Here is a 23,132-nt window from a genome sequence, read left to right as displayed (position 1 = left end):
GCTGCACCCATTGATTAGGTGAGCACTGCACATGGCCAAGGCTCTGAAGAAGAGCCAAAATTGTGAATTCCGTCCGAGCGAGCGATCAGATAATAAAGAATCAGTTAATTTGAAACAGGTTACGGTTCTCTGCAGATATTTAGGGTCCTGGAACAAAGGAGCAGTTCCTAATAAAGAGCCCTGGGTTCCTTGCTCCCAGGGAGTGCTTGCTGACATGGTGAAGGGACACCTACAGTGCTCAGACAGGTTTTCCACCAGCACAGCCCAACATATGGGGGCACATATTGATCCATCCACCTTCCATCTCCTCTTCCAAAAAAATGCCCTGCCAACCCCTTCAAGTCCACATGACTGGATGAAATTTCTTTCTTCCTGAAGTTGTTTGAAGTCTTTGAAAGGGTCATTTGGTGTTGCTCAGGAAAAGGTGTTATCACCCTGGACTCCTTGCCTGTTCCAGGGAGAAGTGTTGGGAATCACAACCACTGTTCCTTCCCAGGCACAAGGGCTGGTCCATCAGCTGGATCAGGGCACAATGCTCAGATATCTCCTCTATAAAGTGATAATTAAGTTTACTAATACTTCATTAAACATTGATCAGCCTTCCTAGAAATAGTAACATTAGAATCATAATGAAACGGGATCGGTTTTTATCTGCTTGTTTTTGAGGCCATTATAATTGGCTTCATTACAATTAAGAAAGTGTTTTTTGAAAAGTCATTTCCCTGGAAATGTTAGAGAACAGTTTGTTCTGCTAGCTACTTCCACGTCAGGCTTCTAAGTTGCTTTAACTCCCTGCGTGCTGCAAGCTCTCTCCTGCCATCCCAGTGATGCCAGTTCAAATTATGCGAGATGGATCCTACCCTTTGTACCCCAAAGGTACTTATTCTGAAAATTGACCATATTAGAGGACTAATTGGCTAAGCCACCATGCTGGCTGATGTGAAATGCTTTCAAATACCATGAAACAGCTGTGTTTATTGGAAATATGAAGAGTGACTTTTTAATAAGGAGATCTGGCAATAATCCAAATTTGTTGAAAGGAACTTACACTTCTGTGTATAATACAATACAAGAGGTAAAGAATGGAAGCCTAAAACAATAGCTTTAAGCCCACAGATTTTGGTGATGAAAGCAGTTACCCAAACAAGAAGAAAAAATAATTAAGAAACTTGGGCTGGGATTTGTAGAGGTCCTGAGAGAATTCATTAACTGCTTTTGAATTTCAGTGGGAGCTGCTTCCCCGTAACACTTTCAAAGGTTTCTGAAAGTCCCTATTTTTCTTACTGCCCATTAGGAACAGACTTTAGGGTGATAAATGTAGAGGAATTGCTTACTCAGGTTAGCAAGAACCTGCCTCTACTTAAATACTGAGCTGCTGAGGGTAGGGCTGACCAGTCCTAGGATCAGCCCTCGGAAGGGAATTCACATCCCTGGAAAACTTGGGCATTTGTTAAGTCCCATAACGGTGCAAAGGGGTTGTCTAGTAACATGTTTGTCAGGTCCAAGGATGAGCTAAACGCAAACTGATCCCATCTCACTTTCCCATTTGCAGTGTCAAGGCTGGGAAATCGTGGAGCTGGAGAACAAAGATAGGCTTTACCCTCTAAGCATGGGTAAAATTCAGGTATCGCTGATACTCGCTCCCACATTATGTAGACAAACATAGATGAAAGATCCAAAATACAATATAAACAGCTGAGCAGTGCAAGAGATAGTGAAACACCCTAGATAGGATGGATGGGGATTCTGTTCCTGTCCATGAACATCAAAAAGATGGGCTGAATTGCAGGCTATCCATCTCTCAGCTCCAGAAGTCAAGTGCAGCTGGGCAGCTAAGCACTGCTGAAAAGAGCAGAGCCACGGTATCTCCAGATCAGGGCTGGCTCTCAGCCCTTTTCTGCTGCTCTGAGTGGTATAAGGCACCTGGACCCTTTGTTCAGAAACACTCCTCCTGTAAGAAATTTTGCAGTAGCAAGTGGGAGGCAGGAGGACATTTTGCCAAGGCCCACGGAGTTCCTAGCAAAAGGAAAATATGCTTAGGGCTGTGTTTGAGCTCGGGGTTTATTGGTGTACTCTGGGCTGCTGAGTATTACGGGCTGCTTTTGAAAACCTGTGGAGCTGAACTGAGCACTGGTTCCAGATTCTGGCATGGGCAGGGGGCCAGTTAAGTTAGCTATTTTGAGCTGAATGTTTTAAAACATGTCAGAATTCTGCTGCCTTTGGGAGACCAGAATACTACAGAATTGATTACATCGGGACAGAAATAAAAATCATACCTATAGAAAGCACTCCTTCCTTCCAAGACTACAGCTAGAGGTCAAAAAGACCCTAATTTAACATATTTGTAGAATTCCTGCATCACATCAAATGCTGTCAACTTCTGCATATTATTATTACTTTTAATACACATGATGCATTCTCATATATTCTCATCCCAAGATAAAAACTACTGCTAGGAGAATATATCATGTCTTTCTTATAATGAAATGCAGTTGATAAGTTTACAATAGAAATGTAAATTCTCTTAAAAACTACAACCTTTATGTGTGTGATGATATAATTCTGCTTTGATACTAAAAAGGGCATGGTAATGGAATCTGTGACTTTGGAGTGATATATTGCTGTTAAGTTAATAGGACTCCACATTCCCATTTCTAATATCAGTGTTTTTCCTCCCTTTCATTCTGTAGATGGTAAGCTGATACTACATAAACATTGTTAAAGCTATAGTTCCACGCTACAGTAATTCACTTAACTTTAACATGATTTATGGTTCTGTCAATAGAGGAGGTTGAAAATCCAGAGCTCCGATGCTTAAACATGGGTTCCATATTTAAAGCAATAATGTGCTTTTTGTGTGTGTCTGAAGCTAGAAGAATTTAGCATAAAGCAGAGATAAAAATATTATAGTTCACTGCACTGTTTAAAGCATATAGTTTAACTCCACGGATACATCAAAGAGAGCAAAGGAACCAAACACAGCATCAGGAAAAGCATGGGCAAAATACTTTGTTCCTGAAGCACTTTATTTTTATATTATTTTTTAGGGATGCATGAAATCCTATTAGTATTTTTAACACTGCCCCTCTTTTTTTTCATTCTTTTGCTCAGTTAGATCAGCTCCTTTTGTCAGGATGAGTTTAAATCTGGGTCCACTGTGTTAATCACCCCCCTTTCTTCTTTCTGGCACTTCCCCTCCAGGCGTTTTGCCTCTTTAGGAGATTAAGCTACCAAGTCATCTTGTTGCTCTAACATGTCCTCACTGGAGCAACATATTAACACAACTCCTCTGCAAAAGAGCCCTCTTTAGAAGTTTGCTGCAGGGATGACAAATTAACCCAGCATGGTGTCCCACACATCTATCTCAGTACAAATTATTAGTGTAATAGAGCTTTTAGTTATGCATTTATCTAGTAATTATTGAACGGTTATACAAAACGGAGCTGAGCAATCATGGCCCTTTATGAGGCGAGCTCGGTGGGTGGTCTTACAGTTAATTTAGGATAGGACTGTCTAAGCAGTTCACTCACACACAAATTAGCTGAACAGCCTGCTCCTTTAAATATTTCCTATGTCACAGGCTAACTCTTGACAATACAACAAAGGTAGAGTTTTAATTACACGGTTCCTGACTTTTGTTTAGCTGAAGCTTTAACCCTTTGCAGGCCTCCCTCTCTGCCCTCCTTGCCTGGGCTACGGCAGGCGGTGGCAGTTTGGGGATTGTGTCATGGCTAAAGCCTGACCTTGAGGCCATCTGTTGGGAAACTGCTTTTCCTTCAGCACCAGGTTGCTCCAAAGCGAGTGCAGGAAATCAAAATCTTCCCCTGCACAGTCAGCTCTCCTGACATTGCAAACTGGATCATGTAAACTCATCTGATGGTCAGCGTTGTGATGTTTATGGCCTCACCTCATCTTCCTCGCCCTTGTGGTGTGACTCTCTCCTTTTGGCTCTCTGGCATCACCCATCCCTTGCTCTGAGGTGCCTCTGTCAAGTTGCACCGCTTTGTTTTTGTCAAAATTCAAAGGGAATTAGAAGGTTACACCACTGTGCCACCTGGCAGCATCAGGAAGCCACAGAGACTCGTACAGAAAAGGACATTACAAGATGTCTTTTTACAATGTACACCAGGAACCATCAGTTTGATTCACTTGGAGCTGGCTGACAGGACAGCGAGCAAGGCACCAGGACTTTGGTGACCCACTGGAGGATTTTGATAGAGAAGGACACGGTATCTTTCCAGATATGTGACAGAGAGGTTTCGCTGCTTTGGCGTGAACAGAGAGTACTGTGCTGCAGCATTTCCCTGGCAGGCCTTGTCCTGATAAAAGTCTAAATGGCAATGGTAATTATGGAGGAAATTAATATAATGGAAACCAGTCCACTAGCTGACTTTCATCCCTTCTTCTCACACACCCACTTCCTTGGGTTCTTGCCTTCGTGCTGTGTTTCTTGCTTCTTGTAATTGTGTTTCTCCTTCATTTATCTTCCTAACATACCATCTCATTGTTATTTTTTTTCCTTTCCTTGCCTTTTTTTCCTTGCTTTTTTGGCTTGCAGGATTCACACTGTCATATTCCGTGGGAATGCTTGAATGCTCTGCAGCACAGGCTGCTGTACATCCCTGGCTTTACAAGATCGTGGTCAATTTAACGTTTCAGCCAGCTCCAGTTATAAAGTCACCAGAGTGTAAGTAGCAATACATGGAAGCCTAAAACCACTTATGTAAATACTGCTGTCACCCATAGTATTTAAATCCTTCACTAGCTGGTGAAGAGTTCAAGTGGTCTGGGAAGCTTTGTGAGATGCCAACAATCCACAGTGCCTTTGCAATGCTGCAGTGCTGTGGTGAGCTACGCCGACCACCAGATAATCCCATTTGCAGGTAACAAAAGTATGCTGAGTAGGAGAGAGATATGGCTGCTCGAATTCTCAAGGCTTTGAAATAAATTCTAAAACTGATAGTGATGCTAAAGCCACCCTATAGGTGATCAATTTACCATCTGCCAGACACTGAATCCTAGCCACGCTGGTCCAGAGAAGACATATGGTGCATTCATAGAGTCATGCCCAAAAAACTGCCATCATCAAGTGAGGCTCCATGAATCACTTTGCTAGCTTATCACCAAAGAAACTTGGATCTTGCCACCATCTGTTGGAAGTACTGAGGAGTCACTGAAGCATTGGCATCCCTGCGCCAGCACTCACTGCACATCTGGTCCGCTGGTCAGCCAGCTCGGATCCTCTCTCCTGGCTACTGCCCAGCTGGGCCGGGCACTGGCAGCAGCACCAGTGCAGACAGGAACGAGTGCACAGCCTTCCACAGCACAGCACATCCAGACAATTCCATGAGAGCAGAGGTTTTCCAACTGCTTCATCGGGTGGAGCACCTTAGAGCTAAGACATCCTCTCAAGGATCTTCCTCCTCCTCCAAAGGAAGTTTTGTTTCCAAAATGACTCATTGTGGGGATCACAGGGAAGGGCATTCAGTATCCTGGGATACCCCAGCATCAGACGTGCAGTGTATTCTAAGGGATGTTTGGAAGCGTGTGAAGGATTCGGGAATATTCCCGAGAAATTATAAATCACTGGTTGTCAATGACAACACTTGCCATGAATAGTCTACAGCTTCTTCTCTGCTGTCTATTTTGATCATGCTTTACAAATGCATCTCATATACACATCCAAGTGATAAACTTGCACATATGAACATGAGAAGGAGATGGAACCTCCCTGTGATCGTTGTTCTGGCTGAGGAGCTTACTCTGATGGTGACCTACTTATTCACAACTCCCCTTTCTCTGAAATCTCTCTGCAGAATGGAGATTAAATCCTGCTCTTTGTTTGCCAAAGACCCCTGAGAATGACCTGCCACTGACCATTTACATAACGCACCTGTGTCCAAAGGGAATTTAGCCTGTGTGTGCTGTACCATCACTTCTGCCGAGGCACAACTCCCAGTAACTACTGGTGGATGTGAATCTCTCAATTATATCCTCTTATACGACAGCATTATACTCTTTATGTTGCCACTTCTGATACCTGAAAAGCTTCTCTCTTCTGCTTACTGTCCCTAAAGTATGCCGGAGGCGATGGGATAAAGAACAAAGCTGGATTTGCAGAAAATAATCCATCTCAGTGTATCACCCTTTACTAACAGAATGATTGTTGTGGCAGGGAAATAAACACAGCCAGCGTGCTGTGGAAGAAGAATACTGAGGAGGAATGTCCCAGAAGAACAAAGAATGAAGTCTGGGACAAGATTTTTTCAGGATGATGGCATTTAAAGAAACCATGGATGGATGCAGAGGGATTTTTTTCCTGAAAATCTGCAAGACTTTGTGAATGAGCATAAAACAGAAGACGCTTCTAAATGATGCTGCAGAAGAGCAGTTTTGGTTAACTTTTTAGGAACCATGATGATTAAAAGCTCTGTTGCTTCTTTATGGAGTTAGTAAAGAACATCTCCTTCCAAACAATCCAAATTTGGGACTGTAATAATTCTATTTGCTTTTCTGGCTCCCATTGAATGTTCTTCTCACATCGCCAATGGAAATCCCTCAGTGCACAGAAAAAGTCTTGTGAAAACAGACTGTAGATGAGATTTAAACAAGGCCTCACCACTGAGACATTTCCTCTCTCAACCACACAAGAATCCACAGCAGAGAGGGTCTAAACAGGGGCAGACAAAGGCAGTCAATGATCTTAAAAAATTAGTGTGAGGTAAAACACAGCTAAATAAAGAAAGGCCTATTAACTAATCAATCAACAACTGAAATCTAAAAGGCTGAACTTCTAAAAGACAGGAATTGGGAGTCAGCTGATGTGCACTGAATAGAATGTTAATGGAAGCTTCATATTATTCATACTTGTATCACCAATTATCAAGGCTTTTAAAAGAGGATATATTTGCCAGACAGCTCGGATCCAAATTTCAAGGGAAATCTCTATAGAGCTTAGATGCCTAAATATCTTCTGAGGATGTAGGTGTATGTCTAAGGATAATGAATAATTTTTATGGATTAACCACAACAAATCAAACTACAATAAGCAGATTTAACAAAGCACAAAACCTCATGAAGTGCAAGTCTGACCTTGCTTCAACTTTGTGCAACTGCACCATTTCTCACCACATCACCTGGACTGTGCAGACAAAGAGGCTCCTTCTGGTTTATGCTGCCCTCAGTAAAACCACACTGATGCCAAACAGACATTTCCAAATAATTTCTAGGATGAATTGCTAATATGCCTTTTTATGCTCCACCATTCGACCAATTCCTTAATAATCTTCTCTAAATGAGGCAAAATTTCATAGCAGAAAGAAACATGTCACAACCATTCATTCCTATTTTTGTATCTTCCAAAGAGGTTTGTAAGAGGATTCATTCGTGTCTCTTACTATGCCCAAGTGAGTTCCTTTTCAAATGTGAACTCAGTATTGCATTTAGTTTTCTAGGCTAAATGCAAATGCATCTTTCTAACAAAAATACATAAGCACATCTAGACCCAGAGGACATCTCTTTGACTTGGAAAGTCAGTCAGAAGAGTACTGGGAAGAAAACCAGCCAAAGTATTGCAGGAACCAACTTCAAGAGTCCCCTAACAAGGCACACTGACACCAACAGCACGAGAATAAATGACGTGCAGAAGGAAATCCACAGGGCTGGAAGACAGGTGTGGGTCAGAAGTGATGGATGGGTCCCTATCTCGAGCAGTTGGACCGAGTCAACGTGATGAATGGTCACAAGCAGAAGACACTTCCCTGCAACACCTCCTGTCCCTTTCCCCACCCTCTTCCAACAAAACCCCAAGGCCCCAGAATCCAGCGTTTCCACCTTGAGCGGCCATCAGGAGCTTTCCCAAGCAGCCCAGCCTAACAGAACCAGCCTCTAGACACCTAAACCCTCCTGGTTGTGAAGGTTCTGAGCACAGCCCCTCGCTGGGCGGTCACAGGTGGCGATGGCTTTCCGTGGAGCGGCGCTGGCACGGCCACTGGGTGCCGTGGCTACCCTTTAATGCCTGGGGGCTCTCGGGAAAGGCCTCACCTCTGGGTCCTGTAATGACAGGTCGATGGTGCTGTGTGAAAGCCGTTCCAAGGGAGGAGGTCTGCGAAGGCGAGGGACTGCTGAAACCAGACTTCTCTGACTTCTTTAATGTAGTTGGCGATGGCATTCCTGGCAAGAATGATTGATAAGTGCAATTTAATAATGCTAGGTCATGGAACGACAGCCTATGCATTGTGAAAGGGGGTGCAGGAGCAGCTAGACACACTTAAAGGACAAATGAAATGCAACACAACAGCAAGCTGAGAGCTCACTTTTATTTGTGGGGTTTTTTTCAAGGCAGAAGCAGCCATGGTTTGCTCTGAGCCATGAGTACTAAAAGGCAGCCATATTTTTCTTATAAATCTGAAATATGGGTAAGATGCAGCTTATTATTGCTACTGAAACCTACTCTGCTTTATTTTTAGAAATCTGTAATAGCTGGAGCACTTGGATTTTTACAGGTTTTTTTATGAGTTCTGTCTTTCACTCCTTGGTTTAGTAGATTATTGCAAATGGATCTTTTAAATGTGCCGCACGACTCAAGGCACAACTAGAGAATGGAGTTCTCTGAGTTCAAACTCTGCCTCCCCTCACTCTCTTGACTTCAAAGGTATTTAAAAGTTACATGTTTATGTGGTTCCCTTTCGCTTTCAAATTTTTTTTTTAAAGGGTGAATGGTATTTTTGCCTTGATATTAGAAGCCGCACTGGAATTATTTCAGAGCTGTTATAATGCCCTTGAACTATATCAAAAGCTCCCAATGAAAATCAGAGTTAAGTTGTCACTGGGTGCAACCTCTGCCATGGACAGGCAGAAATGGTGTGGTGCTCATCTGACTGGTTTGGTGTACGGGGTGAGAATACCTCCTGTTGATGCCGTATCAAGGCTGTGGAATCAAAGAAATTAGTGGAATGAATATATGGCAACAGGCTTGTAAAATCTGAGTCTTTTCTGTGTATGGTAGATGCTTGGAGGAAAGAATTTTACAGTATATAAATGAAAAATATGCATGTTTGTCTGTACTAGCCTATATTTTTGCAGTTCTAGATGCACCTGGGTGTTCTGATTATCAGAATGTATCCTGAAAACTCAAAATTTCCACTATATACAGCCCATCAGGCATCCTGCATATCCATAGGGATATAGCAAAACAAAGGTTGATATTTCAGGTGGAAAAGCAAAATATCAGGTAATGTGCAAGTTGAACTTTCACTAGCAAAGTAATTTAATTTTATTTCCAACTCTGTATTTTATAGTATTTAATTGTTAAAAAAGTAAAGAGAGAGGCCTGGACAAGATTATCTCTGGGCTATATTATTAACTTTATATTTAATAAGACTAGTTTTATAGTCCCTGGGATGTTGATTGCAATATGCAGGAGCCTTCTTGTACTTTATACTCTGCACTGCTGTGTCTTAATGGTTTCAGTGAGGCTTTGGAGTTTATACTGCTGTAAGTTAAATAAAGTAAGGGAATGGTTTGAGTTCCAGTGTTGTACTCGCAGCTTTCTGCCTCGAAACTTGTTTGCTACAGGGTTTGCTGTTGTGGTGGCTTTTTCCTCATAGCAGGAAAGGTTACAGACTTAACCTTTTAAAAATCAAAGTTTAGAACTGACTATGGTGCAAGAAAAATATTGGGTTGGGGATTTTTTTTTTTTTTTTAATGTGGTCTTAAGGACTTTGGAGTAGGAACAAAAGCAGAGACTGGTTGAGTTTGGGGGGAAGAGTGGAAAGGAGATGGAACTGAGGTGTTTCAGTGCAATATTCCAGTGCAGCCTGCTGAATTTCTGCTCCGACGGGATGTAACTTAGTCGTGGAATGTCCGTATTCAGGACAAGGACACTCAAAGGAATTAACGGTGCTGTTGACCCAGATTTCCCTGTGATGGAAGAACTGGGGATGGAGACACCAAAGGAGTGTCAACCCCAGCCCTAAGTGCAAAATATCATGGGCAGGCCAAGCGACTTCTATGGACAGGGAAGGCCACTGTAAAATTTGCCAGCATGGGAGCTGCTCCAAGAGCACGGCTGCGCAGCCCATGAGCAGGGATCCAAGTGGGACAGGAGTTACCTGAGCCCCTGGGGTGGTGACAGAGGTCGGGGAAGGAGTGAGATCTCAACTCTATGGCTCAGCTGGCTCAGGAGCTCCCTGCTTGCCCTGGCTACAAACCCTCTTCAGGGTTATGGCGAAGATAATAAAGCTTCTAAAAAAATGAAACAGCTTTTCTTCTACCCCTGTGTTAAAAAAACCCCTGCAGGACTCATCTCTAAACCACAGCAGGGAGAAGGGGCAGAGGCAGTGGAATTTGGTTTAAAGCTGCAGCAGTTTCGTGTGATTGTGTCCAAACACTGGAACTTGAGGAGCTACAAAGAAGCTGATGAATGACCTTGAATGTGGCAATGCTGAGCAGTGTCATGTTCATATGGGGATGGGTTTTATAAGGTCGAGGCAGCGGCTTTCATGTGAAAATAGAGATTTTAATGTAACCCCATGCAGGGAAATTGAGCAGAAAAACAAACTGAAGCGCTGGTAATTGGTTGCTACTTTTGCTCTATTTGTTTGTTATCGTTCTGATTGCCATTATTATCACAAGTTTGGTTCATTTATTTATTTTTTTTCCAGGGTATTTTGAAATGTATTGGTTTGGAGCAGTCCAACTATACCATGTTTTTGTTTTGTTTGGGGTTTGTAATGACACATTTTATTTTGAGTGATCACATCCATCAGATCTCAAGAAAAAAATGGCTGCTTCCCTAGTTCAGAAGAATATGCAAACAGGAGCTTAATTACATCACTTAATATTGACCAAGAGAAAGAAGAAGATGAGCTTGCCAGCTCATTTCCAAAGCATGTTTTGTCCTTTAAGAGGGGAGGGTATGACAGAAAGTTAGGCAGTGCAAAGCAATTAGCATCATTCACATTTTATGTTGCGCTAGCATGGTGCTCTAGCAGCAAAATTCAAACATTCTTTGAATGGGTTAATAAAAGAAGAAATACAGTCGGCATGCAAGAAAAAGGTTTCCAAGAACAAGCCAAAATATGTCCCATTCTTCTAAATTTATCACAGCCATGTCACATTATCCTTGAGACTGCCAGGAATGTCAATTTTTTTGCAATTTAAAAAAAATATCTCATTTAGCACCATATGTTTGGTTAATGTGCCTGATATATCCTGCGTATTCTTTAGTCCATCCATTTCTAATACTCACTTTCTCTCTTTTTTTTCCTCCCCTTGCTAAGCCATATGTTACAATGCTGGTCATTCTATCGAAGCTCTGGTCGGGAGCTGAGAGCAAGGGAACTCTGGTTTAATCACCCAGAAAAACTTTGAATTCTACAAGTCTCACTTGGGTGAGCAGTCTCAGCACTTGAGTTAGTTGTAGGTGCCTGGTGCCTATGAAAATCAGGCCACCTCTGAGGCGGCACAGTGGATATTAACTATGAGGAAGGAACTAAAGGTGGACGGCTAAATATTGAATTAGGTGTTTAATTTTTGGCACCCACGTTTGAGACTCTTGGCTAGTTTTAAGGGTCTTCTGCTCCATACCTAATGAGTTTTAACACATTTAGTGGCCCCCAGTCCGCAGGGTCCCTCCTGTGCAGCTCAGGGATGCAGGAAATTAAAAAGTTAAGGCTGAAGGTAGCTCGGGCAGAGCTGGGGATGCATCCTGGGAGGATGCTGCTGCCTTGCACAGCTTTCCTCAGCATTGGTCCTGGGAGCCAGCGATTACTGGGGACCACTGCACTGAAGACCAGATTTCAGCACTTCACAGGACCCCAAGGAAGGGGCAGTGCCAGCTCTAAGGACACCTCTGAGTCCCTGCTCTCCTCTCTCTGCTCTCTGGTGCAGGGCAGCAACAAATTACAATATCCCCCAGCCCGCCTCAGCTGCGCTGGCCGGTGAATAGGGAATGGAGCCAAGGATCCTCCCCGTTCCCTGCCTCTTTCTATCCATCTGCTCCGAGCAAGGAATAAACAAGAACAGCCAGAACACAACGGCTGGGTAGCCCAGGTGGGGGTTAAAAGTGTTCCTTACTATTCTGTGGATAGGACTCTTGTCCAAATCACAGTCACACCTGGCACTTTTAGGGAACACAGCTTTCAGAATCCAGGTCTGAGTCTCCTCTGAATGTTATTTAGAGTGTGAAGAGAGGAAAATCAGACTTTGTCTATTTTCATCTTATGGCAGCTTTTAACTACAGAATAAATGGAGAAGTTAATTGCTAAATAAAAGAAGAAAATAAAGGGATTTGTGGCATAAAACGCAGATGGAAGCCTGAGTGGGTGTGTTACTTTAACTTACTGTACTTGTGTTCATGTGGTTCTGTATGTATGCCAAACATATATGGTCTGAGCCTGCTCCCATTAACATAAATCTGCTTTTTTCACTGGACAGAGGGAACCTGATCGAAGACCATGATGGTGCTAAATGGAACAAGAGGTGTATACTTTTGTATTTTTTTCCAAATGGAAATATTAATTTGACATTGGTTTTTCAGTTGAGAAGAATTTTAATTGCAGTACACAATAAGCAGAAAATTCAGACAACAATAATCTTGAAACTGTTAGCAGCATTATATTTCTATCAAGGAATTTGTGTGCCTTTTCAACATTAGAGCTTTCTGAATTTTCATTAATTTGGCATTTCCCTGAACACACAAGTTATTTTGTTCATTCCACATCATGCATCACACCCTTCTGCTCAATGCATAATGCAAGCGCAAATGGGATCCTCGTCCTTGGGAGACTCTGGTTACTGGAGCCATTGGATGTTGAAGTCCCGCAGAAAGACTTTCCAAAACTCTGCACTTCGCAAACCTCCAGCCCAAGTTTAATCAGTGAGTGCACAGGAAAACTTCGTGTTCCTCATCTTCTAAGGGGCACTGGAGCATTGTGATGGGTTTAATTCCTCTACCTCCTTATGTTTGCCAGTACTAGAAACGCACCACATAAGAGTCTTCCTTGAGTACAGCTAAAGGTCTTCAAATGTTCATGTATGAGGCTGATATATATTTAAATGGACCAGAAAATGATGCGTGAGAATTGAATGCACAAATCCTTCCCAGAACAAACAAATATCTGCGAACCTCTTTTCCATGTACCTACCACGTGCCTTACTGAAAAATCAGGGTTAACTTCGATGGAGTGAACAGAGTCACAGCAAGAGGAGAACAATCCCCCTTCTCTGCAAGTCTACACCTGTATATCCATCCAATTTCACTTGATTAATTACTGACATTATTCTACCTGCACACATCTCACACAACAACTCCATCTCTCGTTAGCTACATTGGTAGACCAGCTCATATTCACCTCCAAAGACCTTTGGATAATTATCCCGATATTCCCAGTAGCTCTCTGCCACTAGACTCTTGATGGAGAATTCATAACAAAAGCTATGAATGAAACATGGTCTGGATCCTCCTTCCCAAGGCACACTAGGAAAAGGAACCACGGAAGCTCAGGTATTACCAGGTGGACCATGAACTCGACAACATGCAGAACCAACAGATGATGCAGAAAAACAAGTCGGCTGTTGAAGAAAAAAACTGATATATGGGAAGCATTTTTTCAAGGAATTTTCATCCTCATGTGTGAATTATTCCAGCAATTCCACTGAAATCAGTATCAACAGAAATGCTGATCAGCTGCTATTTTTTTTTTTTCCTCCTGGGGAATTCCTAATTTCAAGCTTCTTGAAATGTTGACGGCTACGCTCCTGCCAGTCATAGTAAGTCTGTTCTATTTAGTGCTGAGCAAACTTTGTCATCAGCCGAGATACGATCACACTGACTGCCATCCATCAGTTTACTGTATTAATTGCTCCAGTATACACAAAATACAACACAGATGGAAATTCACTCATCCTAATGAAGTGCTCTTTAGTTTCTACGTTCTGAATGGGTACTGGCTCCCCTGGTTGCAGCCGGAGTTACCATGATCACTGATTAACTACCTGCCAGCGGAGCACCTCGCTTCACAAGGCTAAATCCAGCTTAATAAACAGTGATTTTACAGAAGAAAAACGAAAGCTCCCCCTCTATCCACTTATCAAACTGCTGCATATGCATCACCAACACACACATCCAGTCTCCTCAGAACTCGACATCTGACAGATCATCAGGAAAACAGAGCTAATCTATCCATACTCATCAACATCGTATCATAGGTGACTGCCAGATACTTAAGAAGCCATCCAAAAGAAATGTCACAACTCTTTTTCAAGACACTACAAAAGAAATGTTCCAAATAAAATAAAGCAAATGCACGTACAAGTAAATGAGCCAAAGAACTTAATAAAAAGAGATTGATTAAAATGAGGACCAGAATGTTCAAAAAGGACTGAGAGAGAGAGGTGCCAAAGGCGCATTAAATGGATTCAATGGCTTTAGGTTTTAAATGCTTTTGGACTCCTCAGCAATTTTTAGCCAAAAATGATAATTCAAGTTAGAATCAAAATTCTGATGTCACTTAGGGAAAAAGAAGGTTGAAACTTCTCCTTTGCAAATGAGCACTGATCCATTTATGAAGGAGAAATACCAGTTTATAGTGATGGACAACCTTACCTACAGAATTTTAAAGCTGAGCACTACAACATTCACAATTATTTTAAAATCCTACCCCTGAAAGTCTGCCTAAATTGTTTGGTACAACGTTCTCATAGAGTGTATTACCTTGTCTGTTTGTGTCTGCGTTTACAGCATCATCTGGATTGTTTTAGATCACTTAAGTTAGGCTTCATTCCTGCTCTGCCACCCAAGCAGTTCTTTCAATAACTAATAAACTAGTACTCAACATCTTACCAATTTCTTCAAAACATAATTTCATGAGTTATATATTTAAAAACTTTAATGAGAAAAGGAATAAACAGCAGGATAACAGTTCAATCTTCCCTTTGAGTTAATGTCAGCTTCGGCATCATTTTCCATTGTATAAATATATATTGCAAGAAGAAAAAAAAAAAATTTCTAATGACGTCTTTAGACATCTTGTCTAAAATTCATGACTACATTTGTTTCATTTCAAATGCTACTTGAGAGTTTTTCAGCACACTTGGCAGATTAGATATAGCAGCAGGGACAAACTGCAGCCATCCATAGGAGAATATACCTTTATGTGGGTGCTTTGGGGATGGAACATCTATAGCTGCAAGGCAAAAAATGCCATCATAAATTTGGATGGCATTTACAAAGCCCTCTAAAAAGTCTTTGCATATGATTATAGCTGAGGTATGATATTTTTGCAAGTAAAAGACCCAGAATAGATTTATGTTTCAACTATATCTTCCTGAGATGCATATGGATCCTAAATTGCAAGTGATACTAAAGGGAATTTTAGTAACTGAAGAGGATGGAGTCAAATTTTTTGGGTTTTATTTATTTATTTAATTTTCTGAAAAATCATTTGCTCGTTATTTGCATGTCATCAAACCATCATTGGCTACCCAGGCTATATGTAACAATGATGGCTGCTAAACACCCCAGGCATGAGATGGAGATGGGTAAATATGCAGATTTTCTCGACTTGTGACCTCAGTTACTGCATGTGATATTTTCAAATGACTTTCATGATGACAAGACTAAGTTTGGTGCTAATATTGGTTTTGAAGATTTAATCGGTGTACACTGCCACTGAACATGTGTTTTAATTAATAAAAGAGCTGTGGCCAGGATTGAAAATAGCCCAGGTGATTTACCACGGACTGTAAAGCCACCTGATTTCTGCACAATTTGAGGTGAAGAGTTTATAGGTTATTCCAAAGGAAGAAAGAGTTGCAAAGTGAACTCGTGTGCATTGTACCAAGGGATTTATAATTTGGCAGGTCGAGAGTGTACTCATGGAACTGTTATGTTTTGCTATCCAGTGGTTCTTTGTGTTTCCACCCTCTGACTGCCCGGGTGTGACAGTCACGGGACCGAACTCTCCGTAACACCAGAAACAATTTGTAGCTGACCTACAGCTGCTGTGCTCCTTCCTGGGAATGCCCATTTCCAGCTGCACACTGGAATGCCACTGGGCACCTGCCACCAGCAGCTCCCAGGCAGAGAGACTGAAACCACTTCCCCACAGGTGGTATCAGACAGGTGAGATCAGCCTCCCTTCTCTGCATTCCCAGTGGCTACAGGATCCCCTGAGGAAAGGCAGAGCACGGCAGCTTGGCTTTGGCATCGTTTCCAGAGGAGCCTAGATGGCCCTGCTGCCTGCAGGTCTGCTCCTGGGAGCTGCCCAGCCCCTCTGTCACCCACTGAACAGGTGAAAACACACCTGACAGAGAGGCAGAGGGCTCCCAGGGGAAATCTCCCTGCAAATTCCACGAAAAGAGGCACGGCAAGGGCAAAGGTGACATGTGAGTGCTCCCTCCAGCGCTGGCACTCTGGCAAAGTGCTTGGCACGAGCTCTGTCGTTACTAGACACCGGAGAATCCACACAAGAGGGGACACCTGGGACATCCCCCCCAACCAACACAAAAAGTCTGTGCACCGAGAACAAGAGCATTGGCATTGTTTGAATAAGCACACCCACCATGAAGTGCTCCGCGGTGTTCGGGGTTTCTTAGATATCCTGATTTTATAAAAGAAAGTAAAAGAAGAAAAAAGAAACAAGGTGAGAGAGAACACTATCATATTTTGTAGCAAGCAGGATACTGTGTGAAATCTTGGCCCAGTGAAGTGATAAAGGGGAAGCTTTCAGTTTGCTTAAGGGAAAAGTTACGAGCAAATAGCGAAATTACCAAAATACCACATTGCAGAAAATGGGTGCATTTAGGTTCAATTAAGCTGTAAAAAGGAAAATGGCACTTTAGCTTACAAAAACCAAGGGACACAGGGAGCTATCAGAAGCAACTTTACAAGATTTGTGTGCGTGAGGATGCTGCTTCACTGGACCAAGAAAGCTACAGTATGGGATAGGATTTTTCTTTTATCAGACACTTTTGCTAGATAGCTTTGTCCAACCTCAGAAACTGCTGCTCTGGCATTATGAAATAATCCTACATAACTTGATCTCATGAGCTTAGGAACACAGAAAAATAGCCATGCCAAATCAGATTACAGGGATCCACCTAGTCCAGAATCCTCTCCCTGACAGTGGGAACTAATGGACGCCTAGAAAAGAGTAAAAGACCAGGGAAAGCATACAGTGATAATTCTCCAAAACACTCTCCCAATGATTTGTGATTCAAGGACTTCTAGGACAAAGTTTATATCATGGTATCGAAGCTGCTCGAATCCAAATGCACAGATTTACACCCCCCCCTCCTCCCCTTTTTTTTTTTTGTGATTTCTACCCCCATGAGATTTCTACCAGTCACACAGAAAAGGTTTCACAGTTTGGTGCTGGCAAGTCCAGCGTTCTTGCCACTAACTCAGAATAAGCTAACAGCTTTCAAGCCCAATGATGTTTTGTGTTTAAGAGCATCCAACACTTTTTCCTACGTAAAAAAAGTGACATGTGTGCTGAGGTGCTCTAAGTGTAAATACTTTGGGAGATTTGATTTTTAAAATCTTTCTTAAAAAAAAAAAAAAAAGAAAAAAAAAGCAAGAATCTGGCTGTAAATTGATATTAACATTTTTCAGTATATGTGTAAAACACATGTTTCAGAAGAATAGAAGAGAGAAACTGTCACTCACTGGGAAGCTTTAGAGCTATCTGGCTCCCTGGGAAACTGCATGCAACTATTCTGGTGTCCAAGGGTTTGACCAGTGAGTTTCCTCTTCCTGCAAAGAATGAATGCAGAAGTAATAGAAAGTCTGAGGGGGAAGATTTTAGCAAATGGCTAAAGATAATCCTATTCTGCCCACTCCAGCAGGTAGGAAGCAGGTGGTGGTGGTGGAAGAAAAAGGGTGGGAGAGGAGAAACGCCTCCGTGTCCCTCCCAGCAGCTGGCACAGGGAAGGGCAGGAGGCTGCACTCGGAGAGACCCCAAGCCTGGCAGCTCGGCCCAGTGAAATCCCTTTGTGTGTGCAGCGATGCTGACAGGTCACCCCAGTCCCAGCACTGCCACACAATGTCAGCACGTTCTGCTCTGATTCTCCAGGGCCTGCCTGTGGCTCCCTTTCGGGACGGAGCACGGCTCGCCAGCACTCGGGGACTGACACTCAGCGCTCTGGGCTTCACTAACACAGAAATCCCATATTCCCAGACAGGAACACTGGCTTCTTCAGCATCCTGCTTAGTTTACTATCCACTTTTCAGGGGGTTTTTTACAAAGTTTTAATTTTCTAGTCAAATCGGTGCCTACATGTGAATTTTTTTACTTCATTTATTAAAAGAATTGGTAAAAGCAGGGATCAAAAAAAAAAAAGGCTTATCCTTACATTTTTGATGGCAAATTGACTTTGTAAGAGTCTACAGGCAGGAGTGATATATCAGGGAGTCCCTATAACTTTACTTAAAGCAAAAATTAGAAAGTGATCGAAAAGTTTTATAGAGGAGAGCAGAAACATAATTTTAAGCCTCTTAAAATTGCCTGAACTGTGAAATCAAGTAATGAACACTAGAAAAGGATCTGTCAGCTGGAATCAAAGCTTAGACTAGTCAGCATTTTCTTCCTAAACCTTATTATGGCAAAGATTTTTCATCTCTGCACTCTGTTCAGCCCAACAAATAAACCGACTTGACCTCCACCTGTTACCCGGTGAAGTTTGCTGTCATCTCTGACTAAACCCTTTTCTTTCCCTTCAAAGCCCTCGGCACCACTGAGAAGGTGGGAAGACACAGCTGTGCACTGACTCAAATTGATACCAGTTCATAACCAGACAGCGTTTCACAGTACAAATTACAAGCAACAGAGGAGAGAGGGGAAAAAAAAAAAGAAAAAAAAAAAAAAAGGGAGAAAAAAAAAAATGTAGTGCCAATGAATTCTGGAAGGGGGCAACATTTTTCATCCATTTAACAATGAGATTTTCATAAAAAGAAGTTTTTTTTCTTTTTCTTTTATTTGTGTGTGATATTATGGACTAGCAGTTGAGGCAAGAAACATTTTGCTAATGCCATAACAATGAACCTGTGCTAACAGCACAGAGGAAGGACTGAAGAACATAATGGAAGCTATCTGTGTTGCTTTTGTATTTCACAAGTTGAATGCATTACACTGGTTCAAAGAGGTTCAGCTCGAACTGCATGTAGGTTTCTAGACTTAGGAACAAGTCGCAGCTATATAATGCAACACTGCTAAATAAAAAGAATTAAATATTATGGAACACAGAACAGCAGGAAATGTGTCATGAGGAAACCCGTGTAGCTGTTGCAGTCATTTCTTCAAACATATCATCGTGGCAAAACCATGTGAGAAGCTTTCTAATACAAAGACATAGCAGAAAAAGCCATTTCATATAAAGTTGGACTTCTCTGGGTGATTAATGCTACGTTCAACAAAGGAGACAGTGTCTGTCTAATTACATTAAATGCTTATCTTCTAGGGATTGGCAGGGTGTTTCTGCTCAATGTCACTTTTCATGACAATGTAATGATAGATCCGTTTACTTACCAGTGCCATTAGCAAAAATTGTACTGTTTTCTCAACTGCCCTCATATCATGAAAATATTTGATTAACATACTGCAGCTTATCTAATACTCTAAGCAACATATTCTGCATAGTTTTCTCTCTATTAAAAGAACAAGATTACAGCTTGTAAAATTTTTATTGCACTCACACAGAAGTAAATGAATAATGTGTGATAATAGTTCAAGTATCTTACTAGTTCACAGAACAGGTTTATTTGACTTAAAATATTAACTTGTACTTAAAATATTAAGATTTTGGGGGAAACAAGCAAATAAACAACTCTGAGGCACTACTTCCCATCCAGGCTTTAGCCATTACTTCCTTTTCATTTCAGCACATCTTTTGAAGCTTTTAATACCTTAGGGGGAAAAAAAAAAAAAAAGCTTTCATTCCTTTGCTGAAAAATAGATATGGCCATCTCCCAAGTCTTTAAAATTCACCACATCGTGAACTGACTCTTCGGAGTCATGCTACTGTGCCAGCATCCAGCAAACAATAACCCTCTGGAAGAATGTACCCAGCCAAGGCAGTTTATATAGTAACAAGATAATTTCATAAACTTATATTGAAGAGCAAGGCTGTGATGTAACATTCTAGCAGTATATATCAGCTACCTGATATTTACTAACAAGGTTAAACTCCTATCTGTTTGTCTCAGCACTCTTCATAATTCACTTTTTAATGGATGGACAGGAAAAGTCAGCAGTGTATGGCACAGATCATTTTTGAAATAGGACAAGACAGCTTATGGCAGTAGCTGCTCCAAAACACCCTTCCTGTTCCCACACAATCACATCAAGCCTAGACTTTGCAACTACAGTGCTTCAAATCTACTCATAAATCCTTTAGGGGTGGGTTTCTATTTCCAAGTAAACCAGCAAATTTGAAAAACAAAGAATCCTGAGGAGAAAGTGTCACTGTCGACTGCTGTCAACTGGTACCACGTAGAGAGCATCAGTTCTCAGCTCGTTGGGATGGTATTCCTGGGCAGGAGAAGGCACATGGGGAGCTGCCTTCCTTCCACGAGGAGTTAGGACATCAACCCCATTTTGTTACAGCTCCTCACGCTGCCGCGAAATGGCAGCAAGGACGCACCAAAAACGACTCGTACAAGGCATAAATCGACACAGCGATGCAGAATTAACCAAAAACTGCCTTAAAATCCCTTGCAAGTGACTCTTGCAGCGAGAGGATGACACCACAGCCAACTGCCACATGCGACTCTCCAAATTAATAATGGATTTAGGATATTCATTCCCTGAGCTGCGAGGGTTCGGGGTGTGTCTGCAATTATCGAGATATAAGTCTGACACACATTATCCTTCTATCAATGTCATTTCCCTTAGTAGCCAACAGATTATCAGCAGCTTTGTGATATTCCAGGTGTCAAAGAAGAATTAAAACCACAACAATTGCACAAACAAAGGGACAAAAGATGGGATACGTGTTTCTGAGCCCTGCATATCAATTTAATATGTGCAGCTGACAATGATGCAAATGTCCTCGGGAGAGAGGCAGCAAGATCCGTGCCCAAACATACACACACCACTGTCAGCAAGATGGCAGGGAACAGAAGCAGTAGGATTCCCAGCCCAGGACACATGCCTCAGCAGGCAGAGCAACCCAACGAAACAATCCTCTGGTTGGGGAGAATTTTGGAAGCACCTGATATGGAAAAGGGCCCTAAACAAGCCAGATGGTACTTTTAGCTGGCAGCAGAAAGTAGGAGACAGCCAAAAACATTACAGCATTTCCCCAAGAGGCCAGCAAATCGATTTTTAACCATTTTTTTTTAAAGTGACGCTATGAATATGAAAAATAATGTTTCGATGCCTTTTTAAATCACTAATTTTATGAATAATATGCTTAAGGAGGACACAACTGGAAGAGAGGAGAAAGCAATGGATTTTGACTTTCCCAGGGTGGCTGTATATTTGACATCAAGTTTCTATTCAGTCGCTACCACTGTTTACTCAGAATTAAGTGCCAGTTTTTGTTCAGGGTTTTCCACATAACATTAAAGAGAAAAATCCAGCAAAAGTGGAGAAATAGCACTGTAAAACCACAATAGCACAACAGTTCACAGGGCATGGGAGAAATGCACTTTGTAAGCCTGCTTTGTCCTCCTAAAACCTTTCCCCCCACCAAATTAATGGGTTTCGGGATGATCATTTTTTAACAGAGGACAAACAATTTCTTTAACACTTTTACAAGGTACCATTTGGCAGGGGATTTGCATAAGAAACACAGCTGTTTGGGAGAATCTTTTAATTTTTAAAACCTCCAAACAGACAGAATTTGCAATTCTGCCTGGATGACAGGGGTGTTTTCAGGGATCAATCTGATGTCAGATGTCGAACCTTCCCTCTGGCAGCCAGAAGCAGCTCCTTGCAAAGCAGGTTTAGGCTACATGCAGCCGAGGGGTTTCCACTCAAGGATGGAGAACAGAGGTGGGTTGTAGGGGCTGAAAGGGCAGAGCGAGGCAGTGGAGTCATGAGCCAAGTGGGACTGAGCACCACCCTCTGACTCAAAGCTGCCCCTCACATGCAGGATTGGCCACGCCCCAAGGAAGAGTCAGGATGATGCTTTACTTCCACTTGCTGTTATTTTGGGTAAAAGTAAAAGCAAGCCCTAAGACAGGGTTAAATCTGGACTACATCCAAAGTGCTTTCTCCTGTTCAGAGCAAGGTAGTGCATTAGTGTGCTGCATCATGGATAATACTCCTGGAGACAAACATGGGCTGCTGCAATAAAACACTAAATGCAAAGAAAGATAATCCATACATTCATATTTTTCAAATCTCGTTGATTGTAAATCCTTATTTTTTTTTAAATAAAAGTATTTCCCTCCTATAGGTGGAACCTAAGACTTTGCCTCCAACCCTTGCTGATATAAAACAGTCCCATTTTTTTCCAGAGTGCTGCTCTTGAAGCTGAGGACTGCAGGTACCACCTCACTTGTCCAGCTTTTGGGGGTTCAAAGATCTGCGCACAAATCCTATTGAGGCAAATGAAGACTATGCACAAAACAGTAAAACAGCCTATAATTTTCCAGCTAATTTTAGCAAGAGGATCTCTAATGTTATGCTTTTTGGTGTATATAACACTAAAAATAGCAGTGGGCATTGATGTAAGGGAAGAGCAGAAAGGATGATGTCAGTAGGGCTGTGCTGGAGTGATGTGAACAAGCAGAGGTGGAGGAGGTTGTGGATCTCCTGCTCTTCCCTGAGCAAGATGGAACCAGAACAGAGCTGTAGCCATGCTAGATGAAGACACTGCTGAGGTTTAAGTTTCTTTGGAGCTGGAAATTGAAAGAACTTAAACATCATCCCTTCTTTAGGCTCTCTGGGGGGTCACTGCATTCACACCATGAGCTCTGGGGTGGAAGTCACAGAATACCCACTTTGGGTGAACACACAGCCGCTGTCACAGCACACAGATGTTCCTGCAGGTATAAGATGGCTCTGCAGCCACTCAGCCAAATTGTTACCTGAGCTAACAAGCTGCTAGATGGATTTCTGTGCTTCCCTGTGCTCGCTGACTGCTGCGGTCAAAGTGTTGGGGCAGCACTTAACTTGAAGGAA

General features: G+C 42.1%; 1 protein-coding gene across 18 annotated transcripts in view; it reads right to left on the bottom strand.

Moving 5' to 3' along the window:
• The window catches only part of NFIA (nuclear factor I A), a 350,608-nt gene that overhangs the window by 44,690 nt on the left and 282,786 nt on the right, over window positions 1-23,132 (bottom strand). For 7 of the 18 annotated variants that reach the window (XM_048313292.1, XM_048313295.1, XM_048313294.1 and 4 more), the window contains 3 exons: window positions 17,672-17,758; window positions 16,566-16,604; window positions 8,044-8,172 (listed from right to left, as the gene is read on the bottom strand). The exons of 4 other annotated variants lie outside the window; for them this stretch is intronic. In XM_048313292.1, the coding sequence (XP_048169249.1) occupies window positions 8,044-8,172; window positions 16,566-16,604; window positions 17,672-17,758 (255 nt within the window). The remainder of the gene's footprint in view (window positions 1-8,043; window positions 8,173-16,565; window positions 16,605-17,671; window positions 17,759-23,132) is intronic. 7 more of the 18 variants (XM_048313299.1, XM_048313303.1, XM_048313305.1 and 4 more) reach the window with 4 other exon arrangements.

Source organism: Corvus hawaiiensis, chromosome 9 (genome assembly GCF_020740725.1).
Source record: "Corvus hawaiiensis isolate bCorHaw1 chromosome 9, bCorHaw1.pri.cur, whole genome shotgun sequence".
In the NCBI taxonomy this organism is placed as follows: domain Eukaryota; kingdom Metazoa; phylum Chordata; class Aves; order Passeriformes; family Corvidae; genus Corvus; species Corvus hawaiiensis.
Note: the sequence above shows the minus strand (reverse complement) of the source record. Positions and strands in the feature narration are given on the sequence as shown.